The 20,000-nt window shown below is 46.5% G+C and overlaps 2 protein-coding genes across 2 annotated transcripts in view; one reads left to right on the plus strand and one right to left on the minus strand.

The window, feature by feature from the left end:
• pphln1 (periphilin 1) overlaps positions 1 to 3,079 on the plus strand; it is a 36,309-nt gene extending 33,230 nt beyond the window's left edge. Inside the window, exon 10 of the mRNA XM_063217677.1 lies at positions 1,913 to 3,079. Within this exon, the coding sequence (XP_063073747.1) occupies positions 1,913 to 2,089 (177 nt within the window). The 3' untranslated portion in view covers positions 2,090 to 3,079. The remainder of the gene's footprint in view (positions 1 to 1,912) is intronic.
• Positions 3,080 to 11,697: 8,618 nt separating this feature from the next.
• The window catches only part of prickle1b (prickle homolog 1b), an 80,840-nt gene continuing 72,537 nt past the window's right edge, over positions 11,698 to 20,000 (minus strand). The window contains exons 10-12 of the mRNA XM_063217828.1: positions 18,776 to 19,754; positions 18,269 to 18,412; positions 11,698 to 13,961 (exon numbers count right to left, since the gene is read on the minus strand). Of these exons, the coding sequence (XP_063073898.1) occupies positions 11,758 to 13,961; positions 18,269 to 18,412; positions 18,776 to 19,754 (3,327 nt within the window). The 3' untranslated portion in view covers positions 11,698 to 11,757. The remainder of the gene's footprint in view (positions 13,962 to 18,268; positions 18,413 to 18,775; positions 19,755 to 20,000) is intronic.

Genomic DNA, 20,000 nt, shown 5'->3' on the forward strand with positions numbered 1-20,000 from the left:
ACTCTAAATCAAGCTATTTCGGCTTTGACAGCGATGCCATGTTCAAAGTCATTTAATTATACCTTTTCTTCCCCATTAAGATGCTCGGTTTGAACTGCCTCAGATCATCTCGACCCATGTCAACATCACAAATGCATTGAGATTGCCACCATGTGATTGGCCTGATCAGAAAATTTGCCGTTTTTGGGTGGGGGGGGATGCCACAATGTGCAGTTGCAACAGGTGTTCCTAATGTAGTGGCCGGTGAGTGTATATTAAAGGACCACTCTAATAGAAAACCATTCTTACATGTTAGTGGCCGGTGAGTGTATATTAAAGGACCACTCTAATAGAAAACCATTCTTACATGTTAGCGGCCGGTGAGTGTATATTAGGAGGCCATCTCTCTAATGTAGCGGCCGGTGAGTGTATATTAGGAGGCCATCTCTCTGGTCAGATGTCAGTTGTAGTGTTGTCTGGTGGGAGAGATACGGGAGGGAAGGTGACACTAAAGTCTAACTTGGATATGGGAAGGTGACACTAAAGTCTAACTTGGATATGGGAAGGTGACACTAAAGTCTAACTTGGATATGGGAAGGTGACACTAAAGTCTAACTTGGATATGGGAAGGTGACACTAAAGTCTAACTTGGATATGGGAAGGTGACACTAAAGTCTAACTTGGATATGGGAAGGTGACACTAAAGTCTAACTTGGATATGGGAAGGTGACACTAAAGAGATACGGGAAGGTGACACTAAAGTCTAACTTGGGAATGCAGTCGTGTAGGGGTGTAAATCACGGTTCAAAACGTACCTCGAATTTTTGGGGTCACGGTTCGGTACGTTTTCGGTAAAGTATATGGGAACAAAATGGCAAAATACCATTTCTTCCTCCCTATTACACCAAAATATTGTCAAAATACAAAAAGTAAATACAGTGGAAGTGCTGCATTTTATCAATAACTTGTCGTGCGTATGTGCACGCCTGTGTGTGTGTGTTGTGGTTTACAGTGGAGAGGAGAAGAGAGAGAGGACAGTGGAGTATTATGTAATGAGGATATCTAGAGTGTAGTCTGGTTAGAGGAGAGGGGAGGAGAGGAGAGGAGAGGAGACGAGAGGAGTGGATAAGGGATGAGAGGAGAGGAGAGGGGAGGAGAGGAGAGGAGAGGAGAGGAGAGAGGGGAGAAGAGGAGAGGAGAGGAGAGGAGAAGAGAGGAGAGGAGAGGAGAGGGGAGGAGAGGAGAGGAGAGGTGTGTGTGTGTGTGTGTGTGTGTGTGTGTGTGTGTGTGTGTGTGTGTGTGTGTGTGTGTGTGTGTGTGTGTGTGTGTTTGTGTGTTTGTGCTCGTGTAGAACAGGAACGGGTGTGTGTGTACACAGGATGGACACACACACACACACACACACACGTTCCTGAGTAGTCCAGAGTGTCCCTTCCTGTGATTGGCTAAGAGGGACGTGTCTCTTCCTGTGATTGGCTAAGAGGGGTGTGTCCCTTCCTGTGATTGGCTAGGAGGGGCGTGTCCCTTCCTGTGATTGGCTTAGAGGGGTGGAGGGCAGTGGCAACAGGAAATGCCTCTGCCGCCATATTGGACTCTCAGGCGGCTGAAATTAGTTTGTCTTGTTCATCTACTTACACACACAAACACAGACACCCAGACGCACACCCAAACACACACACACACACACACACACACACACACACACACACACACAGACGCACACACACACACACACACACACACACACACACACACACTGTCTATGTGTGTGTGTGTGTGTGTGTGTGTAATGGCACTCAGATTGCTGTTCCTGGACACTGCAATTAAGTCGTGAACTCTCCCCCCCCCCCCCCTCCCTCCCTTTCTCTCCCTCCGTCTCTCTCTCTCCCTCTCTCTCTCTCTCTCTCTCTCTCTCTCTCTCTCTCTTCTCTAGGTCTATCGTCAGGACTGTGAGACGTTTGGGATGGTTGTGAAGATGCTGGTTGCTAAGGAGCCGTCGCTAGAGAAGCTTCTTCAGAACCCTCTAAAAGAGAACCTTGGAGACATCCGGGAGCGTTGCCTTGACGACCTGAGAAGCTTCATAGCCAAGCTGGACGAGGCCACCGCATAACACACACATCATAATACACGCTTACATACATGCATAACACACACATACACACACACACACACACATACACACACACACACACACACATAGCACACACACACATATACACACACATATACATACACATTACGCACAGCCAATCTGGACGAAGCCACCGCATAACAGACACACACACACACACACGTGCACACATACACACACACACACACACACACACACACACACACACACACACACACACGTGCACACATGCACACTATCATGGTGTCAAACTCAAACAACCAGCAGTCAAGCCAGCAAGGCAGTGATGTACACACACACCCATGCAGACACACACACACACACCCATGCACACACACAAACCCATGCACACACACACACACACACACACACACACACACACACACACACACACACACACACACACACACACACACACACACACACACACACACACACACACACACTTCAACACTTCATGTCTTCTCCCTTGAGCTCTGCTGACCAGCTGAACGGAGGAATCAGACTATTCATTTAACCCTAACCCTAGAATCAGACTATTCATTTGGAATCAGACTATTCATTTGGAATCAGACTATTCATTTGGAATCAGACTATTCATTTGGAATCAGACTATTCATTTGGAATCAGACTATTCATTTGGAATCAGACGATTCATTTGGAATCAGACTATTCATTTGGAATCAGACGATTCATTTGGAATCAGACTATTCATTTGGAATCAGACTATTCATTTGTTTTCCTTCAATTCTCTTCCTACTCTTTGTCTTTATATTTTTGGATTCTAATGAATTTTAAGCTTAAAATGTCAAAGGAAAAGGAATGTTTTTTTTTTTCTTTTAGTTTGTATTACATGGTTGGTCCTTTCCAATTTTATTTTTAATTCTTAATTTTGTAGTTTATTTCCCATTTGCATTGTGCAGCGTTTATGAAATGATGTTTGTAAATAAAATAATCAAACTTCTTTAACTTGCTGTCTGTTCTATTATGTTATAGTTTAGATTAATCTGTAATTTCATTATTTGTTAATTTGTATTTGAATTGAACTAATCATTCCAATAATAAAAAATAATAACCATTACGTTATTTGTCGAAAAACAGATGAATGTTTTGAGATGTTCCCCAATACAGTCTCTACCTATAAGCCACAGAATACAGAACACAGAATACAGAACACAGAACACAGAATACAGAACACCAGGGTTCCCACGGGTCATGGAATTATCATGGAATTTTACAAAAGTTTTTCCAGTCATGGAAAGTCATGGAATTTTACCATTTTGCATGCACAGTCATGGAATATCATGGAATTTTCCTAACAGTTGTGTAGAAGCAAAAACTTTTTTTGTTTCATGTATAGCATTGTTTCTTACTGGTTAAACTACAACGCTTAGCCAGAGAGGGTTTGGTTTTTCGCTGCAATGTGCAATATTCTAGGATGCAATAAGCCCTCTTTAGTCTGGCGGTGGCTCGGCGTTGGCTCTAGGGGTGAAGATACACACTTTTAAAAACTTAACGTTATTTCTTTTTACCGAAGTGGTCATGGAAATTCTGTGTTTTGGGTCTGGAAAGTCAGGGAAAATCATGGAATTTGATATCTGAATTAGAGTGGGAACCCTGAGAACACAGAATACAGAATACAGAACACAGACTACAGAACACAGAATACAGGCGCTGGCCATAACTAGTGCTGAGAAAGTTACTTTGAAAAAGTAACTAATTACAAGTACCAGTTACGTCTCCAAAATGTAGTTGCATTAGTAACTGCGTTACTTCACTATAAAAGTAACTAGTTACCAGGAAAAGTATTTTTTGTGTTACTTTTTTTTGTTTGCTTAAAATGTCAAAGACACAGTTGAATGGGGTTTTCATTCTTGCTCTGTGATATTATTTTGAAATTAGAGTCGCTCGTTACGGACATAACTTGGTTTCCAAGGCACAGTGTACTTTGGATACAAACATTATTGCATTTGACTGCAATTAGTGTGAAATGATTGCGATATTTACCGTTGGAACATGCAACCTCGCGGCTTTACTGCCGTTGTCTCTTCTATTCTCGATATGCGCTCCCTGTGAACTACTCTGTGTAGAATGACTTGTGTTAACGCGCGTGGAGCAAGATAGCCGACACTCCGCCCACTAATGCATGCAAAGGGTGAATGTGAGCATAAAAGCCGGCTTGTTACAGATTTATGCGCCGTTGTCATTTGCTCCTTGATTTTGTCAGCAGCCAGTGCACACTGGCGCTGCCATTCATAAAATCATAGCACCTCACGTTACCTCCCGAGTAATTAAGTCATTATTCCGTTGGTCAAAATGAGGCCGTTATACTCTAACGCCGTTACTCCCAGCACTGGCCATAACATACAGTATCTACCAATAAGAGATTTTTTGGGGGGCTGGAAATCATCAGCCTCATCTGGCAACCCTGACTGCCACAAGTGTGTGGAATGAGACACAGGGGTACCAGCAGCAGCAGCATGTGGGGTGGAGGAGGCAAGGACACATATTGGGATGCACCCATGGGTACCAGCAGCAGCAGCATCTGGGGTGGAGCTCCATTCATTCTGACTGGCCCCTGAGCTCCTCTGTTGGCGCCCCCTAGAGTGCAGTACCACCCGGAAAAAGTTGTGAGTTTGCTCTCGCGTATCCACTATGGGGCGCCTAAGTCTCCACCCCTTCTGGGCGGCTCGTGGGGCTGGGAATGCAAAAACTTTTGACTGGGCTGTAATGGACTGATCAAAGCTATTTTCCGATCCACCTCGCATTTCCCCTTTGATCACACATATGCTGTGCCTCGGAATTAATAACAACTAATGGTGTGCTTGTTGACTTCACTTGGCAAGCGATTTTTGAGTTGTGTGTGTGCAAAAATATGTAATTATTTGGTATACACAACACACGTTGCATGTCCGACATGCAGCCACTTAAGCAGCGGTGCATTGGTAGGGTTGGCTGTGACTCGGTTCACGTCAGATATGCGAGGCGCACGTGTAGTCTCTAACACAGTTTTGCACAAAAGCTAAAATAACGTTTCTTGCGTGTCGAAAATGAGTGGTCTTACGACGCAAATCCAAACCTTTCAAATTCACTGTCATCATATGTGAAATTTGGAGCACATGCCAAACGGGATGAGGATTTAGCTTGACTCGCTCCATTAACTCTCATTCAAAATTTTGAGAGCTCCAGCCCCACGGATCCGAAGTAGGGCGTGACTTAGGTGCCCCATAGAGGAGAGCATTATGGGATGTCTGGTTACCAGGGTTACGCAGGTGGACAGTTGAAATTAGCAGGCTGTCCAGTAGAGAGGAGAGCATTATGGGATGTCTGGTTACCAGGGTTACGCAGGTGGACAGTTACAGTTGAAGTTAGCAGGCTATCCAGTAGAAAGGAGAGCATTATGGGATGTCTGGTTACCAGGGTTACGCAGGTGGACAGTTGAAGTTAGCAGGCTATCCAGTAGAAAGGAGAGCATTATGGGATGTCTGGTTACCAGGGTTACGCAGGTGGACAGTTACAGTTGAAGTTAGCAGGCTATCCAGTAGAAAGGAGAGCATTATGGGATGTCTGGTTACCAGGGTTACGCAGGTGGACAGTTGAAGTTGGCAGGCTGTCCAGTAGAGAGGAGAGCATTATGGGATGTCTGGTTACCAGGGTTACGCAGGTGGACAGTTTAAGTTGGCAGGCTCTCCAGTAGAGAGGAGAGCATTATGGGATGTCTGGTTAGTAGAGAGGACTATGGCTACACAGTTGGGGATAGTAGGGCAGCCGTGGCCTTGTGGTTAGAGAGTTGGTCTTCCCACCTGGGGGTTGCCGGTTCGAATCCCCCCTGACCTCTCCCTACATCTCCATCCATGGCTGAAGTGCCCTTGAGCAAGGCACCTAACCCCACACTGCTCCAGGGACTGTAACCAATACCCTGAAAAATAATAGTTGTAGGTCGCTTTGAATAAAATGAATGTGTCAGCTAAGTGCAATGTAATGTAATTATGTGATGTGAAGGAATAGGTAGGGGCGTAATGGGGATGGATACAGTTGGCTTCTCCAGTGGAGAGGGGGACAGCTACGTAGAAGAGAGGGAGGTAGTGGCCTGTATTATGGGGTAGTCATGGTGTAATGGGTAGTAGCCTGTATTATGGGGTAGTCATGGGTAGAAGAGAGGCAGGTAGTGGCCTGTATTATGGGGTAGTCATGTAGAAGAGAGGTGGGTAGTGGCCTGTGTTATGGGGTAGTCATGGTGGGGGACAGCTGCGTAGAAGAGAGGTGGGTAGTGGCCTGTGTTATGGGGTAGTCATGGTGTAATGGTCCAGTAGAGAGGGGGACAGCTACGTAGAAGAGAGGGAGGTAGTGGCCTGTATTATGGGGTAGTCATGGTGTAATGGGTAGTAGCCTGTGTTATGGGGTAGTCATGGTGTAATGGTCAAGGACATGGGCTTCAGATCAAAGGGTTGCAGGTTCCAATCCCACCCTTCCATTCCTTACCTCACTCTATAGCTCAAGGGCCCTTGAGCAAGGCACCTAACCCCACACTGCTCCAGGGCTGTAACCAATACCGTTATTTAAATAGCTTTGGTTAAAAAGCGTCAGCTTAGTGTAACGTTGTAAAGGTACAGTTAAGTTAGTAGTTATAAAACTTCAGCTTAGTGTAACGTTGTAAATGTACAGTAAAGGTAGTAGTTAAAACATCTCCACTTCTTGTGTGACATCAGAAACAGTCAAAGGCATCATTAATTCATTCATTTCTTTATTTGACACACTTGTGTGTATAAAATATCCATATTAAATGTTTAATTTAAGAAATATACATGAATTTTCTCTCTTTTTTTGCATTAAATAGTCTCTAGGTTCTAAGTCGTAACATTGTATTTATTTTCTCATTCACTCGCCTATACCAACTCACAAAATATTGCTTGAATACTTTTCAAAAGGTTCATAAAAACATGAGAAGACACCTGATACCGACATTGGAGAATAATAATCACTTTTCAAGAGGTTCATACAAATAAAAAATGTGTCAAAATGTGCTGCTGTTGGCTAATTTCATTTAATTGTGTTCAGAGTTAGCCTCTGGTGATGCTAAGCTAACCAGAAGGAAGAAGAAGCGCCTTAATTACCCAGTTGAGCTCCACACAGCGCTAGGCTGCTAGCTCCAGACAGCGCTAGGCTGGAGGTAATGTATGCTGGGCTAGCACCACACAGTGCTAGGTTAAAGGTGCTGTATGCTGGGCTAGCTACACACAGTGCTAGGCTGCTAGCTCCTCAAAGCGCTAGGCTAAAGGTAGAGTATGCTGGGCTAGCTCCTCACAGTGCTAGGCTGCTAGCTCTTCACAGCGCTAGGCTAAAGGTACAGTGTGCTGGGTTAGTTCCAGACAGCACTAGGCTGGAGGTACTGTATTCTTGGCTAGCTCCACAGAGCATCAGCAAAGAGTCGTCTATTGGAGTAAGATACCACAGACCCCGCCTGCCCAAGGCAAAGGAGTGTGCTCTAGTTCGGTCTCCTAAGGGGGCGTTGACCCTTCCTTCTTCTTTGCTATCTGTGGCATTTGTATTAGATGTGCATTACCGCCATCGGCAGTGCTAAGGGAACTCCCTTTATTCTCAACCTGAAGTCTCCAAAGATCTGCTAAAGGGGCGTTCACCTGACGTCACCCGGATCCAGGAAAACTACGGCTTGGTGTATCTTACTCTAATAGGAGGGTCTTTGCCGTTAGGCTAGTGCTATGCTTGGTTAGCTCCAAACACCGCTCGGCTAGGCTAGTTCTATGCTGACTACTATACACAGTTAGGCTAATGCTATGCTAGGCTAGCTCCACACAGCGCTAGACTAGTGGTATGCTAAGCTAGCTCCACACACCGTTAGGCTAGTGATATGCTAAGCTAGCTCCACACACCGTTAGGCTAGTGGTATGTTAAGCTAGCTCCACACACCGTTAGGCTAGTGCTGTTCTAGGCTAGCTCCAATAGTGCTATGCTAGGCTAGCGCCCACAGTGCTATTTGCTATTAATCAGCATCACAAGTTCAGGCATTCACATACACAGCCAGTGTAAGAAAACCAGAAAACCAGGTTAAGTTAGAGTAGAGTAGAGTAGAGTAGAGTAGAGTAGCATAGATGTAAATCATTTAATTAAAGCACCTGGAGTCCTGTGTGATCTCAAGAAAGTGAGGACTCCAGGGGCTCTTCTATTAGATGATTTACCTCTTAACTTAACCTGCTTTACTCCTGAACCAGCTTCTTAGTATAGGCCTCAAGTGGATTTCATTGCTCAACTCAAACTCATCATAGACATAAATAAGATAAAAACACACAGCCATGCGTTGCTGCACACAAAAAATATAATTAAAGATACCCGATACCGACATGGGAGGATAATAAACACATTTATAAATGTTTAACATTGAAAAACAGTTAAGAGAAAGAGTATTTCTGTTCCTGTTAGTGTGTAGTCTATTGCACAGAGCTGGGGCTCCTGTTAGCGTGTTGCTATTGCATAGAGCTGGGGCTCCTGTTAGCTGGGGCTCCTGTTAGCTGGGGCTCCTGTTAGCTGGGGTTCCTGTTAGCTGGGGCTCCTGTTAGCTGGGGCTCCTGTTAGCGTGTTGCTATGGCACAGAGCTGGGGCTCCTGTTAGCTGGGGGCGAGTTTGCGAAACACAGGACGATATTGCGCCCAACCGCGTTTGGCGTCTCCGATTGGCTACAACGGCTCCCTTGTTCCTCCCCTCTGATGGCTTTCGGTTGACAGCAAGAATGTCAACTCTCGCTCAAAGCAGGCTTGCAGAACATTCGTGTAGCCTAATTTGGCCGATCTCTTGAAACAGACACTAAAAGTAGGGTAACAAACAAAAAGTAGGCTACCCAAACCATTTACGATGCAGTAGGCCTACACAAATGCCGTGTCGTATTTCATTTTAGCGTGGTTTGGCATATATCTTGAAACAGATGTGCCAAGTCAAACAAACGTAGCCATAGCCTACCCAACGATGCAGTGAGCTCCAGTATTTGATTTCATTTTTATTTACATAGCCTAATAAATGAAAGCGTCAGCTAAATGCAATGTAACGTTAGCCTACCCAACGACGCAGTGAGCTCCAGCATTTGATTTCATTTTTATTTACATAGCCTAATAAATGAAAGTGTGAGCTAAATGCAATGTAGCCTAATCCTAACTACATAAACTCCTGTGTTTATACAAATGCCGTATCTATTGGATTGTAGAAAATATATTAATTAGTATATGGAACAAGGTATACATCAGATTTCTAGGAGTGAAACTGCTGTAGTGCCAAATAGACACCAGGAGGCAAGCAGGCAGAGAGCATAATGAGGACAGCACACTCCAATCACCCAGATCAAATCTAATCATGCAAATGTAAAATCAAGCAGCACAGCAAATCATCAAACCATGATAAACAATGCAACATGATGCACAGCAACATGAGCCAGTGTGACACCACCTATTTTTTGTCAGGTCACAGGCAAAGTTGGTTAAAACTGAGGTACTTAGACAACAGAAAACTATCACCGCAATTTCAGTGTTTCATTACAGACCTTATCAAAGTATCCATGTGTTAATGTTAGATCTACAGAAGTGGGGATGAATCGACATACAGAATGCAGTTCCTAATATGACCACCAGATGGATTTACTGTCATAATAAATGGAAAGTAAATCCTACATTTGTTACCACATGTGCCATGGACTCGGTGGACAACTTACCAGATCACCTCGAGGCTTGGCTAATGTGAATAAAATTAAATTGTAAGAAACGTCATTTGTATTGCATCACTGTCTAGGCCTGCTTTTGTTTATGCTTTTAGTGTCATCTGTTTCAAGAGATGAGCCAAACCATAATAAAATTACATGATACGGCATTTGTATAGGCCTAAACAGAGTTTATGCAGTTAGGATTAGGCTACATTAGGCTACAATACATTGCATTTAGCTGACGCTTTCATTTATTAGGCTATGTAAATAAAAATGAAATCAAATACTGGAGCTCACTGCATCGTTGGGTAGGCTAGGCCTATGACTACGTTGTTTGACTTGGCACATCTGTTTCAAGATGCCAAACCACGCTAAAATGAAATACGACACGGCATTTGTGTAGGCCTACTGCATCGTAAATGATTTGGGTAGCCTACTTTTTGTTTGTTACCCTAGGCCTACTTTAGTGTCTGTTTCAAGAGATCGGCCAAATTATTTGTACACGAATGTTCTGCAAGCCTGCTTTGAGCGAGAATTAACATTCTTGCTGTCAACCGAAAGCCATCAGAGGGGAGGAACAAGGGAGCCGTTGTAGCCAATCGGAGACGCCAAACGCGGTTGGGCGCAATATCGTCCTATGTTTCGCAAACTCGCTAGCTGGGGGTCCTGTTAGCGTGTTGCTATTGCACAGAGCTAGGGCTCCTGTTAGCTGGGGCTCCTGTTAGCTGGGGTTCCTGTTAGCTGGGGCTCCTGTTAGCGTGTTAGCGTGCTGGGGCTCCTGTTAGCTGGGGCTCCTGTTAGCGTGTTAGCGTGCTGGGGCTCCTGTTAGCTGGGGCTCCTGTTAGCTGGGGCTCCTGTTAGCTGGGGCTCCTGTTAGCGTGTTAGCGTGCTGGGGCTCCTGTTAGCTGGGGCTCCTGTTAGCGTGTTAGCGTGCTGGGGCTCCTGTTAGCTGGGGCTCCTGTTAGCGTGTTAGCGTGCTGGGGCTCCTGTTAGCGTGTTAGCGTGCTGGGGCTCCTGTTAGCTGGGGCTCCTGTTGGCGTGTTAGCATGCTGGGGCTCCTGTTAGCTGGGGCTCCTGTTAGCATGTTAGCTGGGTTCTGGGGTTCTTTCCATCATCTCAACTCGCGTCCTTCCTTGTGCTTGTGACCTCGTGATGACATTGCGAAATGTTGTTAGTGACAGAGGTTTATTTCAATATCTCGCAAAAGCGCAATTGAAAGGACATTTTTTCTCAATTGCAATTGGGATGTTGAATGGGGGAAAATTCCCCATTAGTTGTGGCAGGTTAGGCTGACAGACAGCGGCGAAACGTTCTTGTTTATTTCAGGCGACGCGAGGAGTTAGCAAAGCACAAGGCCACTAGCAGCAAGAAGAGGACTATAGTTTGGATAATGGACTGCACCCCTGGTGTTGTGTAGTTTGGATAATGGACCGCACCCCTGGTGTTGTGTAGTTTGGATAATGGACTGCACCCCTGGTGTTGTGTAGTTTGGATAATGGACTGCACCCCTGGTGTTGTGTAGAGTCCGGCAGCCCGGTACCAGAGCTGTTGTGTGTGTGTGTGTGTGTGTGTGTGTGTGTGTGTGTGTGTGTGGTACCAGAGCTGGTGTGTGTGTGTGGGTGTGGGTGTGGGTGTGTGTGTGTGTGTGTGTGTGTGTGTGTGTGTGTGTGTGTGTGTGTGTGTGTGTGTGGTACAAGAGCTGTTGTGTGTGTCTGTGTGTGTGTGTGTGTGTGTGTGTGTTTGTGTCTGTGTGTGTGTGTGGTACCAGAGCTGGTGTGTGTGTGTGTGTGTGTGTGTGTGTGTGTGTGTGTGTGTGTGTGTGTGTGTGTGTGTGTGTGTGTGTGTGTGTGTGTGTGTGTGTGTGTGTGTGTGTGTGTGTCTGTGGTACCAGAGCTGGTGTGTGTGTGTGTATGTGTGTGTGTGTGTGTGTGTGTGTGTGTTGAGATCAGGAGATGCTGCAGTTCTTGTTGCGACGGTGCTTCTTGGCTTTAGTCCGGTCGTCGTGCGTGTCGTGTGTGTGCGTGGGGGACATGGCGGTCACGGGGGTCGGGAGGTCATCGGCATAGTAACGCAGCCTCTGGCTGAGGGGCCGTGGGATTGGCTGTCCCAGGAAGAAGCCGTCGCCCTCGTCGTCGGAGTCGGAGGAGGAAGAGGAACAGGTGGAACACCACTCGTCATCCTCATCCTCATAGTCGTCGTAGTAACCGTAGTCGCCGTAGTCGGCGTAGCGATGGCGTGTGTGTGCGTGCGGGGCGCGGGAGGCGTGTGTCAGGGCGTATTCCGAGGCGGAGTGACCCGGGTAGGAGAGCTGGCGCTGGTGACCTGGGTTGCCGCGGAGACTGAGACGTGACTGGGTGTTGTTGTTGTCATTGAGACGGAGCAGCGGGTCAGGGTTGGCATGGTGACGTGTTTGCGGGCCATTCGGCAGCCCAGTGCCCAGTGGTGACCCCTGGTGGCGACGTGGTTGCATGGCGCGCTCCTGTGCGACCCTTGACCCTGCGGTGTCCATGGTAACGGTGCGGTGCAGGGCGTTGTCGGAGCGTGTGCGGCGCCGTCCCTGCCGCCTCTTGTGGTGGTGGTGGTGTTCGTCTCCATGGTGACCGCGAGAGGGGCGGAGCTGCACAGAGCGCCGGTCCGCCTCGTCCAATCGGTGAAGTCGGCGCACAGGCCCCTCGCTCATAGGAGCAAAGACTCCTCTCTCCTCTCCTCCTCCTCTTCCTCTTCCTCCTCCTTCATCTCCTCTTTCTCCTCCTACTCTTCCTCCTCCTCCTCTCCGCTCGCTCATAGGAGCTCTTTCTACTCCTCCTCCTCCTCCTGCTCTTCCTTCTCCTCTTCTACTTCCTCCTCCTCCTCCTCCTCCTCCTCCTCCTCTTCCTCCCCCTCTTCCTCCTCCACCTCCTCCTCCTCTTTGGTCGTTAAGGGGAGCTCCGTGCTTCGACAGTGCTGCATCAGCATACGCTACGTCACCCAGAACTCCGTCCAGAACCTCGCTCAGAACGCCCCCTAGCGCCTCCGCTGAGAACTGCATCTTAGAACTTAGAGCGCCATCTAGAGCCTCCGCTGAGAACTGCTGCTGCTGCTGCTGCTGCTGCGAGCGGCTGCGATGGAGAAGAGGCAGGTGGGAAGGAGACAGCAGACCCTCCCCTCCACCTCCTCCTCTGCTCAGGTGGGAAGGAGACAACAGACCCTCCCCTCCACCTCCTCCTCTGCTCAGGTGGGAAGGAGACGACAGCTCAGATACACCTCTACTTCCTCCTCTGCTCAGGTGGGAAGGAGACGACAGCTCAGATACACCTCCTCCGCTGCTCAGGTGGGAAGGAGACGATACACCTCCTCCTCCTCCTCTGCTCACTACTCCAGATACACCTCCTCCTCTGCTCAGCACGTCCCCTCCAGGCGCTCCTCTCCCCCCTACAGCCATGCCCACCACCTCCCCTCCTCTCCCCCCTACACCCATGCCCACCACCTCCCCTCCTCTCCCCCCTACAGCCATGCCCACCACCTCCCCTCCTCTCCCCCCTACACCCGCCATGTCCCTTCCCAATAGTCCTCCTCCTGGCACTCCTCTTATGTCCATCATCTCCTCCTCCTCCTCCTCCTCCTCCTCCTCCTCCTGCGCCTCCACTTGCTCCAGGTCAGAGTTAAAGGTCCTGAGGGAGCGATCGCTGCGGTGGAGGAGGGAGGAGTTGAGGGTGCCCACGAGGGACAGGAGGTCACTCTCCTCTCTGAGGAGGAAGGAGGAGGAGGAGCAGGAGGAGTGTCTCGGGAGGGAGGAGTGTCTCGGGAGGGATGAGGAGTCTCTAAAGGGGGAGGGGTCTTTAAAGGGGGAGGAGTCTTTAAAGGGGACGGAGGAGGACGTGGAGTGTCTCATGAGGTAGGAGGAGGAGCCTCTAAAGGGGGAGGGCTCTCTCGGGAGGGAGGAGGAGTCTCTGGGATGGGAGGAGGAGGAGGGGTCTTTTAGCAGGGCGGAGTCTATCAGAGCCTGCAGTGAGTAGAGAAGGTCCGTCTCTGTCTCCGTCTCCTTGCTGTAGTCCAGACCGTACAGAAGGTCTCTCTCTTGCTCTGTAGAATACAACAGCTCTCTCTCCTGGTCTGTAGAGTACAGCAGGCCTCTCTCTTGCTCTTTGCTGTCCCCCTCCACTGACACTCCTGACAAAAGATATGAAATGGAAAAGTGTTTGACACAATTTAATGCAATGCAATGCAAAGCATTTAAATCCACCAAACAACAGTGTGGGAAGACGTTGTAGTCAGTGTAGGAGGTTTTACATTGTAGTCAGTGTAAGAGGTTTTTTCTAGGTGACTGCTACCAATAAGGTATCGTCACCAAAATTCCGCCAACTACATTGAAAACGTTATAATACCCCAACTTCAAATTAGAGATGCACCGGATCCAAGATCTGGTTCCGGATCCGGCAGGATAATAGGACTTTTCACAGGATCCGGCTCCGGCAGGATCTTAAGCAGTGGATCCGGTCTCCGGCAGGGTCCTAAAAATCAGAATCCGGTGCATCTCTACTTCAAATACTATTTAGTTGTGCTACTTTACATTTTTGGGTGACGGCAACTGTGTAGATCAGGTAATAAGCAATGTTAGCGAACATTGGTTACCCTCTCTATTGTAATTTGGCGTTTAACATCTAGCATGTTCAAAATCTAGCTTCAGCACAATTCACCGGCGATAACCTGCAAACTCTGCACACTTGATTTCAGGTCACGTCAGTATTTAACTCTGTCGCTTGATTTCAGGTCACGTCAGTATTTCCGTTATTGTTTATTATTCCTCCTCTCCCTCTACTCTGCTGATTTCGTTCACAATCTTAGTCCTGGCTTTACCGATGCAGCAACTGTGATTAGATAGTGGAAACGGTTCAATAATTTTGGTCCTAAAGTGGAGAGAAGAAGTGTCCAAGGCGAGTTTGAAGCTTTGAGGTTGTTGTTGTTGTTGCGAAATTAGCAAGTAACAGGTGGTCGTGAGTTGACTAGTGATGAATGATGATCGACATGTCGTTCACACACGTCGCTGCTATTTACTAGCTTCTCGCTTGCTCACCTACTCTCCACTCTCTCATGGAACGTTCGCTAAACGTTCCTGCGGCTTTAACTGCCAATTCATAGGCGAGAACTACCGAACTCTGCATTCCAATTGTTTACACGCTTATTCGCCTCGCTCGAAGTTTTCCACTCTGGATCCGCCCACATTGCATTGCTCGTTCACTACTCGCCTACTCGCCTCCACGTTTCACTGGAACACATGGACATTCTATTGACTTCATTCGCTGAGCGAGTAACTAGCAGCGACGTGTGTGAATGAGGCTTTAAAGGTACACTGCGCAGGAAATGGTCAAAAAAGGAACTGCAACTATGCTGCTCATTGAAATTGGGCTGCCTATTGGCAAATTTGATCTTTACATGAAAGTTTACTAAACAAATATTTTCTAGTATGGTCCAAGTACAGTCATTTTTGCAGCTAAAAAAATTTAAAAATGGCGGACCATGGAGAAGATCCCCCTTTTCATGTATGAAAAGTGTAATTTTTCCAGTCATATTGAATACTTAGAATTTGATGGTGGTGGTAAGTATACATGAAAAAGGTAACATTAGTGAATAGGCAGCATGAATTCTGGAAATAAACTCATAATCTCACACAGTGTCCCTTTAAGTTCAAGACGAGATAGATACTCTTCTCAGTCAAGCCAGAAAACTTATTGCCTACAGACTTTGAAAAGGCTTTGAAAAGGCTGTAGGCAAAAACGTGTTCCAATAAATTTTCTCTTTGGCATCAGCACCGTGAGAAGGGCCTCAGGCTGAGACGCTGTGTCTATTACGTAACTCTAAGAGAGTGAAACACTGTGTCTTTTAACTCTCTGGGAGTGGAGAGAAGAGAGTGAATCGCTGTGTATTTATTAACTCTCTGGCATTGGAGAGGAGAGAGTGAAACACTGTGACAAGTCAAGTCAAGTCAAGTCAAGTTTATTGTCAATTTCTTTACATGCACTGGTCATACAAAGAATTTGAAATTGTCGAGGGTAGCGTGAGCAATGAAACAGTCTCAGAGTTAAAGGACCAAATATGAGCTATTCTAAAGGACCAGTTCAGACCCCTGCTGCAGTAAAAGGCTACAGGACCAGTTCAGTCAATTTCAATATGCTGTTTTATTGCTCACGCTACCCTTGACTTGTCAGTACCCGTTGATGCTGAATTTGTCGGCTCAGCCCTTTCCGAGATATGAGCTATTCTAATGGGGGCAGCGTTTGTTTACACTGTGTCTTTATTAATCGCTGTGTCTTTATTAACACTAAGAGAGTGAAACATTGTGTCTTTATTAACTCTAAGAGTGTGAAACACTGTGTCTTTATTAACTCTAAGAGAGTGAAACATTGTATCTTTATTAACTCTCTGGGAGTGGAGAGGAGAGAGTGAATCGCTGTGACATTATTAACTCTAAGAGAGTGAAACACTGTGTCTATTAACTCTAAGAGAGTGAAACGCTGTGTCTATTAACTCTCTTGGAGTGGACAGGAGAGAGTGAAACGCTGTGTCTTTATTAACTCTAAGAGAGTGAAACACTGTGTCTTTATTGACTCTAAGAGAGTGTGGTTTCCTTGTGTGTGATTCTTCATCTGTGATATTACAGAGCGCTAGTGAGTCCATGGAATGTGTGTGTGTGTGTGTGTGTGTGTGTGTGTGTGTGTGTGTGTGTGTGTGTGTGTGTGTGTGTGTGTGTGTGTGTGTGTGTGTGTGTGTGTGTGTGTGTGTGTGTGTGTGTGTGTGTATGTGTGTGATTCCTCACCTGTGAATAGGCTTCAGGCCAGTATAACTTTTGCATTTATGTAGAAGACACATTATTGCTACTTTAACCCTCAAGCGACCGGCCTGTTTTTGCGACTAATCTGACCGAGCGGGGTCATTTATGAACCCAAGGAGTTTATATAGAAATACCACTATATGAATTATTTTTTGGGGTTCATTCAAATTTATTTACATCTTAAACATACTTGTCCCTCATCTAAAGCAAAAAAATGTGAATTTGAACATTTTATTATTTTGCAAAAAAATTGTCAAACTTACATACGTGTATGGTAAATATGATGTATGCCCTCATTTGCATATGTAAACATAAAAATACAAAAAACATCCAATACATTTTTTTCTTCTCTCATCATCAGTAATCAACTGAGAAAGTTTCATGGTGATATCTATCATTTACATTTTTTAGCCTATTCACTTGTAGCAGTCTTACCATAATAATACAGTATATTTATGCTAATTATGGAAATTTCTCAAAGTGAAACTTTGGGAAACCAAGATGAATTCTATCCATTAGGCCCAGAGATGATATTTCTGCAAAAAAACTTTAGGGTACTCAACATTTCTGGGTTCATGAAATCACAAGATCAGAGAATATGGTAATTTACATAGACAAAACCATGTCTCAAACATATAACCTTATGCATACTGAAAATTTCTCTGAAACTTTTTCTGGACATTGTAGCTGTGAAAAGGTATCTTCCATATGCATTAGAGCAAAGAAATGATTCAAATGATGCTTCAGCCTTTGTATAGCCATATTATAAGGAAAATTCTAAAAACGCCATTGATTTCTACACTGATGACTTGTTTCCTCCCTTTTTGTTCATCAGGATGACTTCCATTTCATATTCTCATAATGTGTCTAGGACCACTGTGCCATGATATCAACAAATATGGAGCAATAACAGAGGAAATACTACCTGGGTGCCCTCACAATATGTTTCGTTGGCTATCGCAGGGGTGCCCTCTTTATTTATATAATATATTATATTTTAAGACTATGAATGTTTATATCAGGAATATTTTAGGTCTGCTGACCATGGCCTGCCCCAAGACACAAAATACAAAAACCAGAGTTTGAAAATTACAACAACAATGGACATTATAATGTTGAGTATCTCATGGATCCTCTTGGGGTCATAAATGACCCCAGAGGTGTTTTGATTATAAATCCCATATAGATGGTCCGAATCTCACAAAAATCATGCAAAACATGCACAACATATGTATTGACAAACTCCTAAAAGGACAAGTTTTTGTGATGAAAATTGCAGAAATGGTGTATGAAAATATGTACCCGGGGTCATAAATCACCCCAGTCGGTCGCTTTAGGGTTAATATTGTTTGGGGCGCTGTATTGTTTCTCAATAATTATTGGTCCTCCCAAATAAAATAATCAAACTGTGTGTGATTCCTCAATTAGAGGGCGCTAGAGAGTCCATAGAGTTCCTGGTGCTCCTCAGCTGTGTGTGTGTGTGTGTGTGTGTGTGTGTGTGTGTGTGTGTGTGTGTGTGTGTGTGTGTGGTGTGTGTGTGTGTGTTGTGTGTGTGTGTGTGTGTGTGTGTGTGTGTGTGTGTGTGTGTGTGTGTGTGTGTGTGTGTGTGTGTGTGTGTGTGTGTGTGTGTGTGTGTGTGATTCCTCACCTGTGTGGTTAGAGGGCGCTAGAGAGTCCATAGAGTTCCGGGTGCTCCTCAGCTCTGCCCTCCGCAGTTCGTCTGTGATGGCCTGCAGAGACTCTTGGTACCAAGTGGGGGCGCTAGAGTACAGATCCTCCTCCTGCTGCAGTCCTGTGTGGGAATAGTAATTATTCAGTCAGGCCAAGAGCAATACAATATCGTTTCTGAGCTCCCGAAGCTCCCACTTTGTCGGGAAGCATACAATCATTAGCAAACCAACGGAGGCAGGTCGACCATGCCGTTTGGGAAATGTTAATTGTTATGCTCTTGGTCAGACCGACTCTCAAAGAGATTTGAAAGTCGATGATAACCAGGCTATTGCACCTTAATACACACTCCCTGACCCAGGCCTAGAGCCACTCAGGTCCCTCCCCCAGGCCTAGAGCCACTCAGACTTCTTGGCATCTGACTCTTCTACAAATCCTAAGAATAGAAATGACATGTAATCTGAAAGCATATGAACCACAACCACACCTGTCTCCCCTGTCTTCTCCTTGTACATCCTAGCTCCAGTTCCTCCTCCACACAGCTCCTGCTCCTCCTGCTCCTCCTGCTCCTCCTGCTCCTCCTGCTCCTCCTGCTCCTCCTCCTCCATCTCCAGCTCCTGAAGCCTGCGGGCGCTGGCGGGTCCCGGATGGCTGCCGTACGCTGAGTCCCCCAGACCGTCCTGAGACTGCGCCCAGTGGGGGTGTGTTTCTGCTTTTGGAGACTGGGCCCAGTGGGGGTGTGTGTCTACTTTTGGAGACTGGGGCCAGTGGGGGTGTGTGTCTACTGTTGGAAACTGGGGCCATTGGGGGTGTGTATCTGCCTTTGGGGACTGTGGCCATTGTGTGTGAGTTTGTGATGGCATTGGCTGCTGCTGCGTGTTGCTGTAAAATCCAGTCGGGCTGCTGGGGTTGTGGAGGTCACCGAGCTGAGAGGTCAACTGAGAGGTCAACTGAGAGGTCAACTGAGAGGTCGACTCCTGGGTCTGGAGCTGGTGGGTCTGCAGGTTCTGGTGCTGTAGGTTCGGTAGCAATGGGCTGAACCCTACTGGACTCTGGTTCTGTAGCAATGGGCTGAACCCTACTGGACTCTGGTTCGGTAGCAATGGGCTGAACCCTACTGGACTCCTGGTCCTGGTGTCCAGTGGCAGCTGGGTGTCAGTGGAGTTGGTCAGCCTCCATGGCTCGCTGGCTCGTCTATTTAAGGGTCTGCGAGGGTCACTACCGAGACTGCTAATGCCACCACTGCCCCTGCCGAGACCACTGACGCCACCATGCGGGTCGCTACCAACACCGTTATCCACAGACGCGTTTCCCAAGATGCCTTGCTCCCCAAACTTCAGCAATAGCTGCGTCAGGTAGTCGTCATGCTCCGCCCACTCTGCCTCGTCATCCTCCTCTTCCTCTTTCTCCTCCTCCTCCTCCTCTCCTTTGTCTTCTTCCTCTCTTCTCCTCCACTGCTCCCCGAGCTGCAAGATAAGATATGATAAACGTTATTGTCTGTTTGCACAATTTTTTTTCTTGCATGACACTTCTCCACAAACCACATTAATATAATCGACACACAATCCACATACAGAATATATAATCGGACAATCCACATACAATACGTACCTATATATATGTTAACCCTTGTGTTGTGTTCATAAGCTGTATACACCTGTGGTGTTCGGGTCATTTTTGACCCGTGATAACAAAACTCAGCTATAAAATAC

This window comes from Engraulis encrasicolus, chromosome 15 (genome assembly GCF_034702125.1).
Source record: "Engraulis encrasicolus isolate BLACKSEA-1 chromosome 15, IST_EnEncr_1.0, whole genome shotgun sequence".
Classification (NCBI taxonomy): domain Eukaryota; kingdom Metazoa; phylum Chordata; class Actinopteri; order Clupeiformes; family Engraulidae; genus Engraulis; species Engraulis encrasicolus.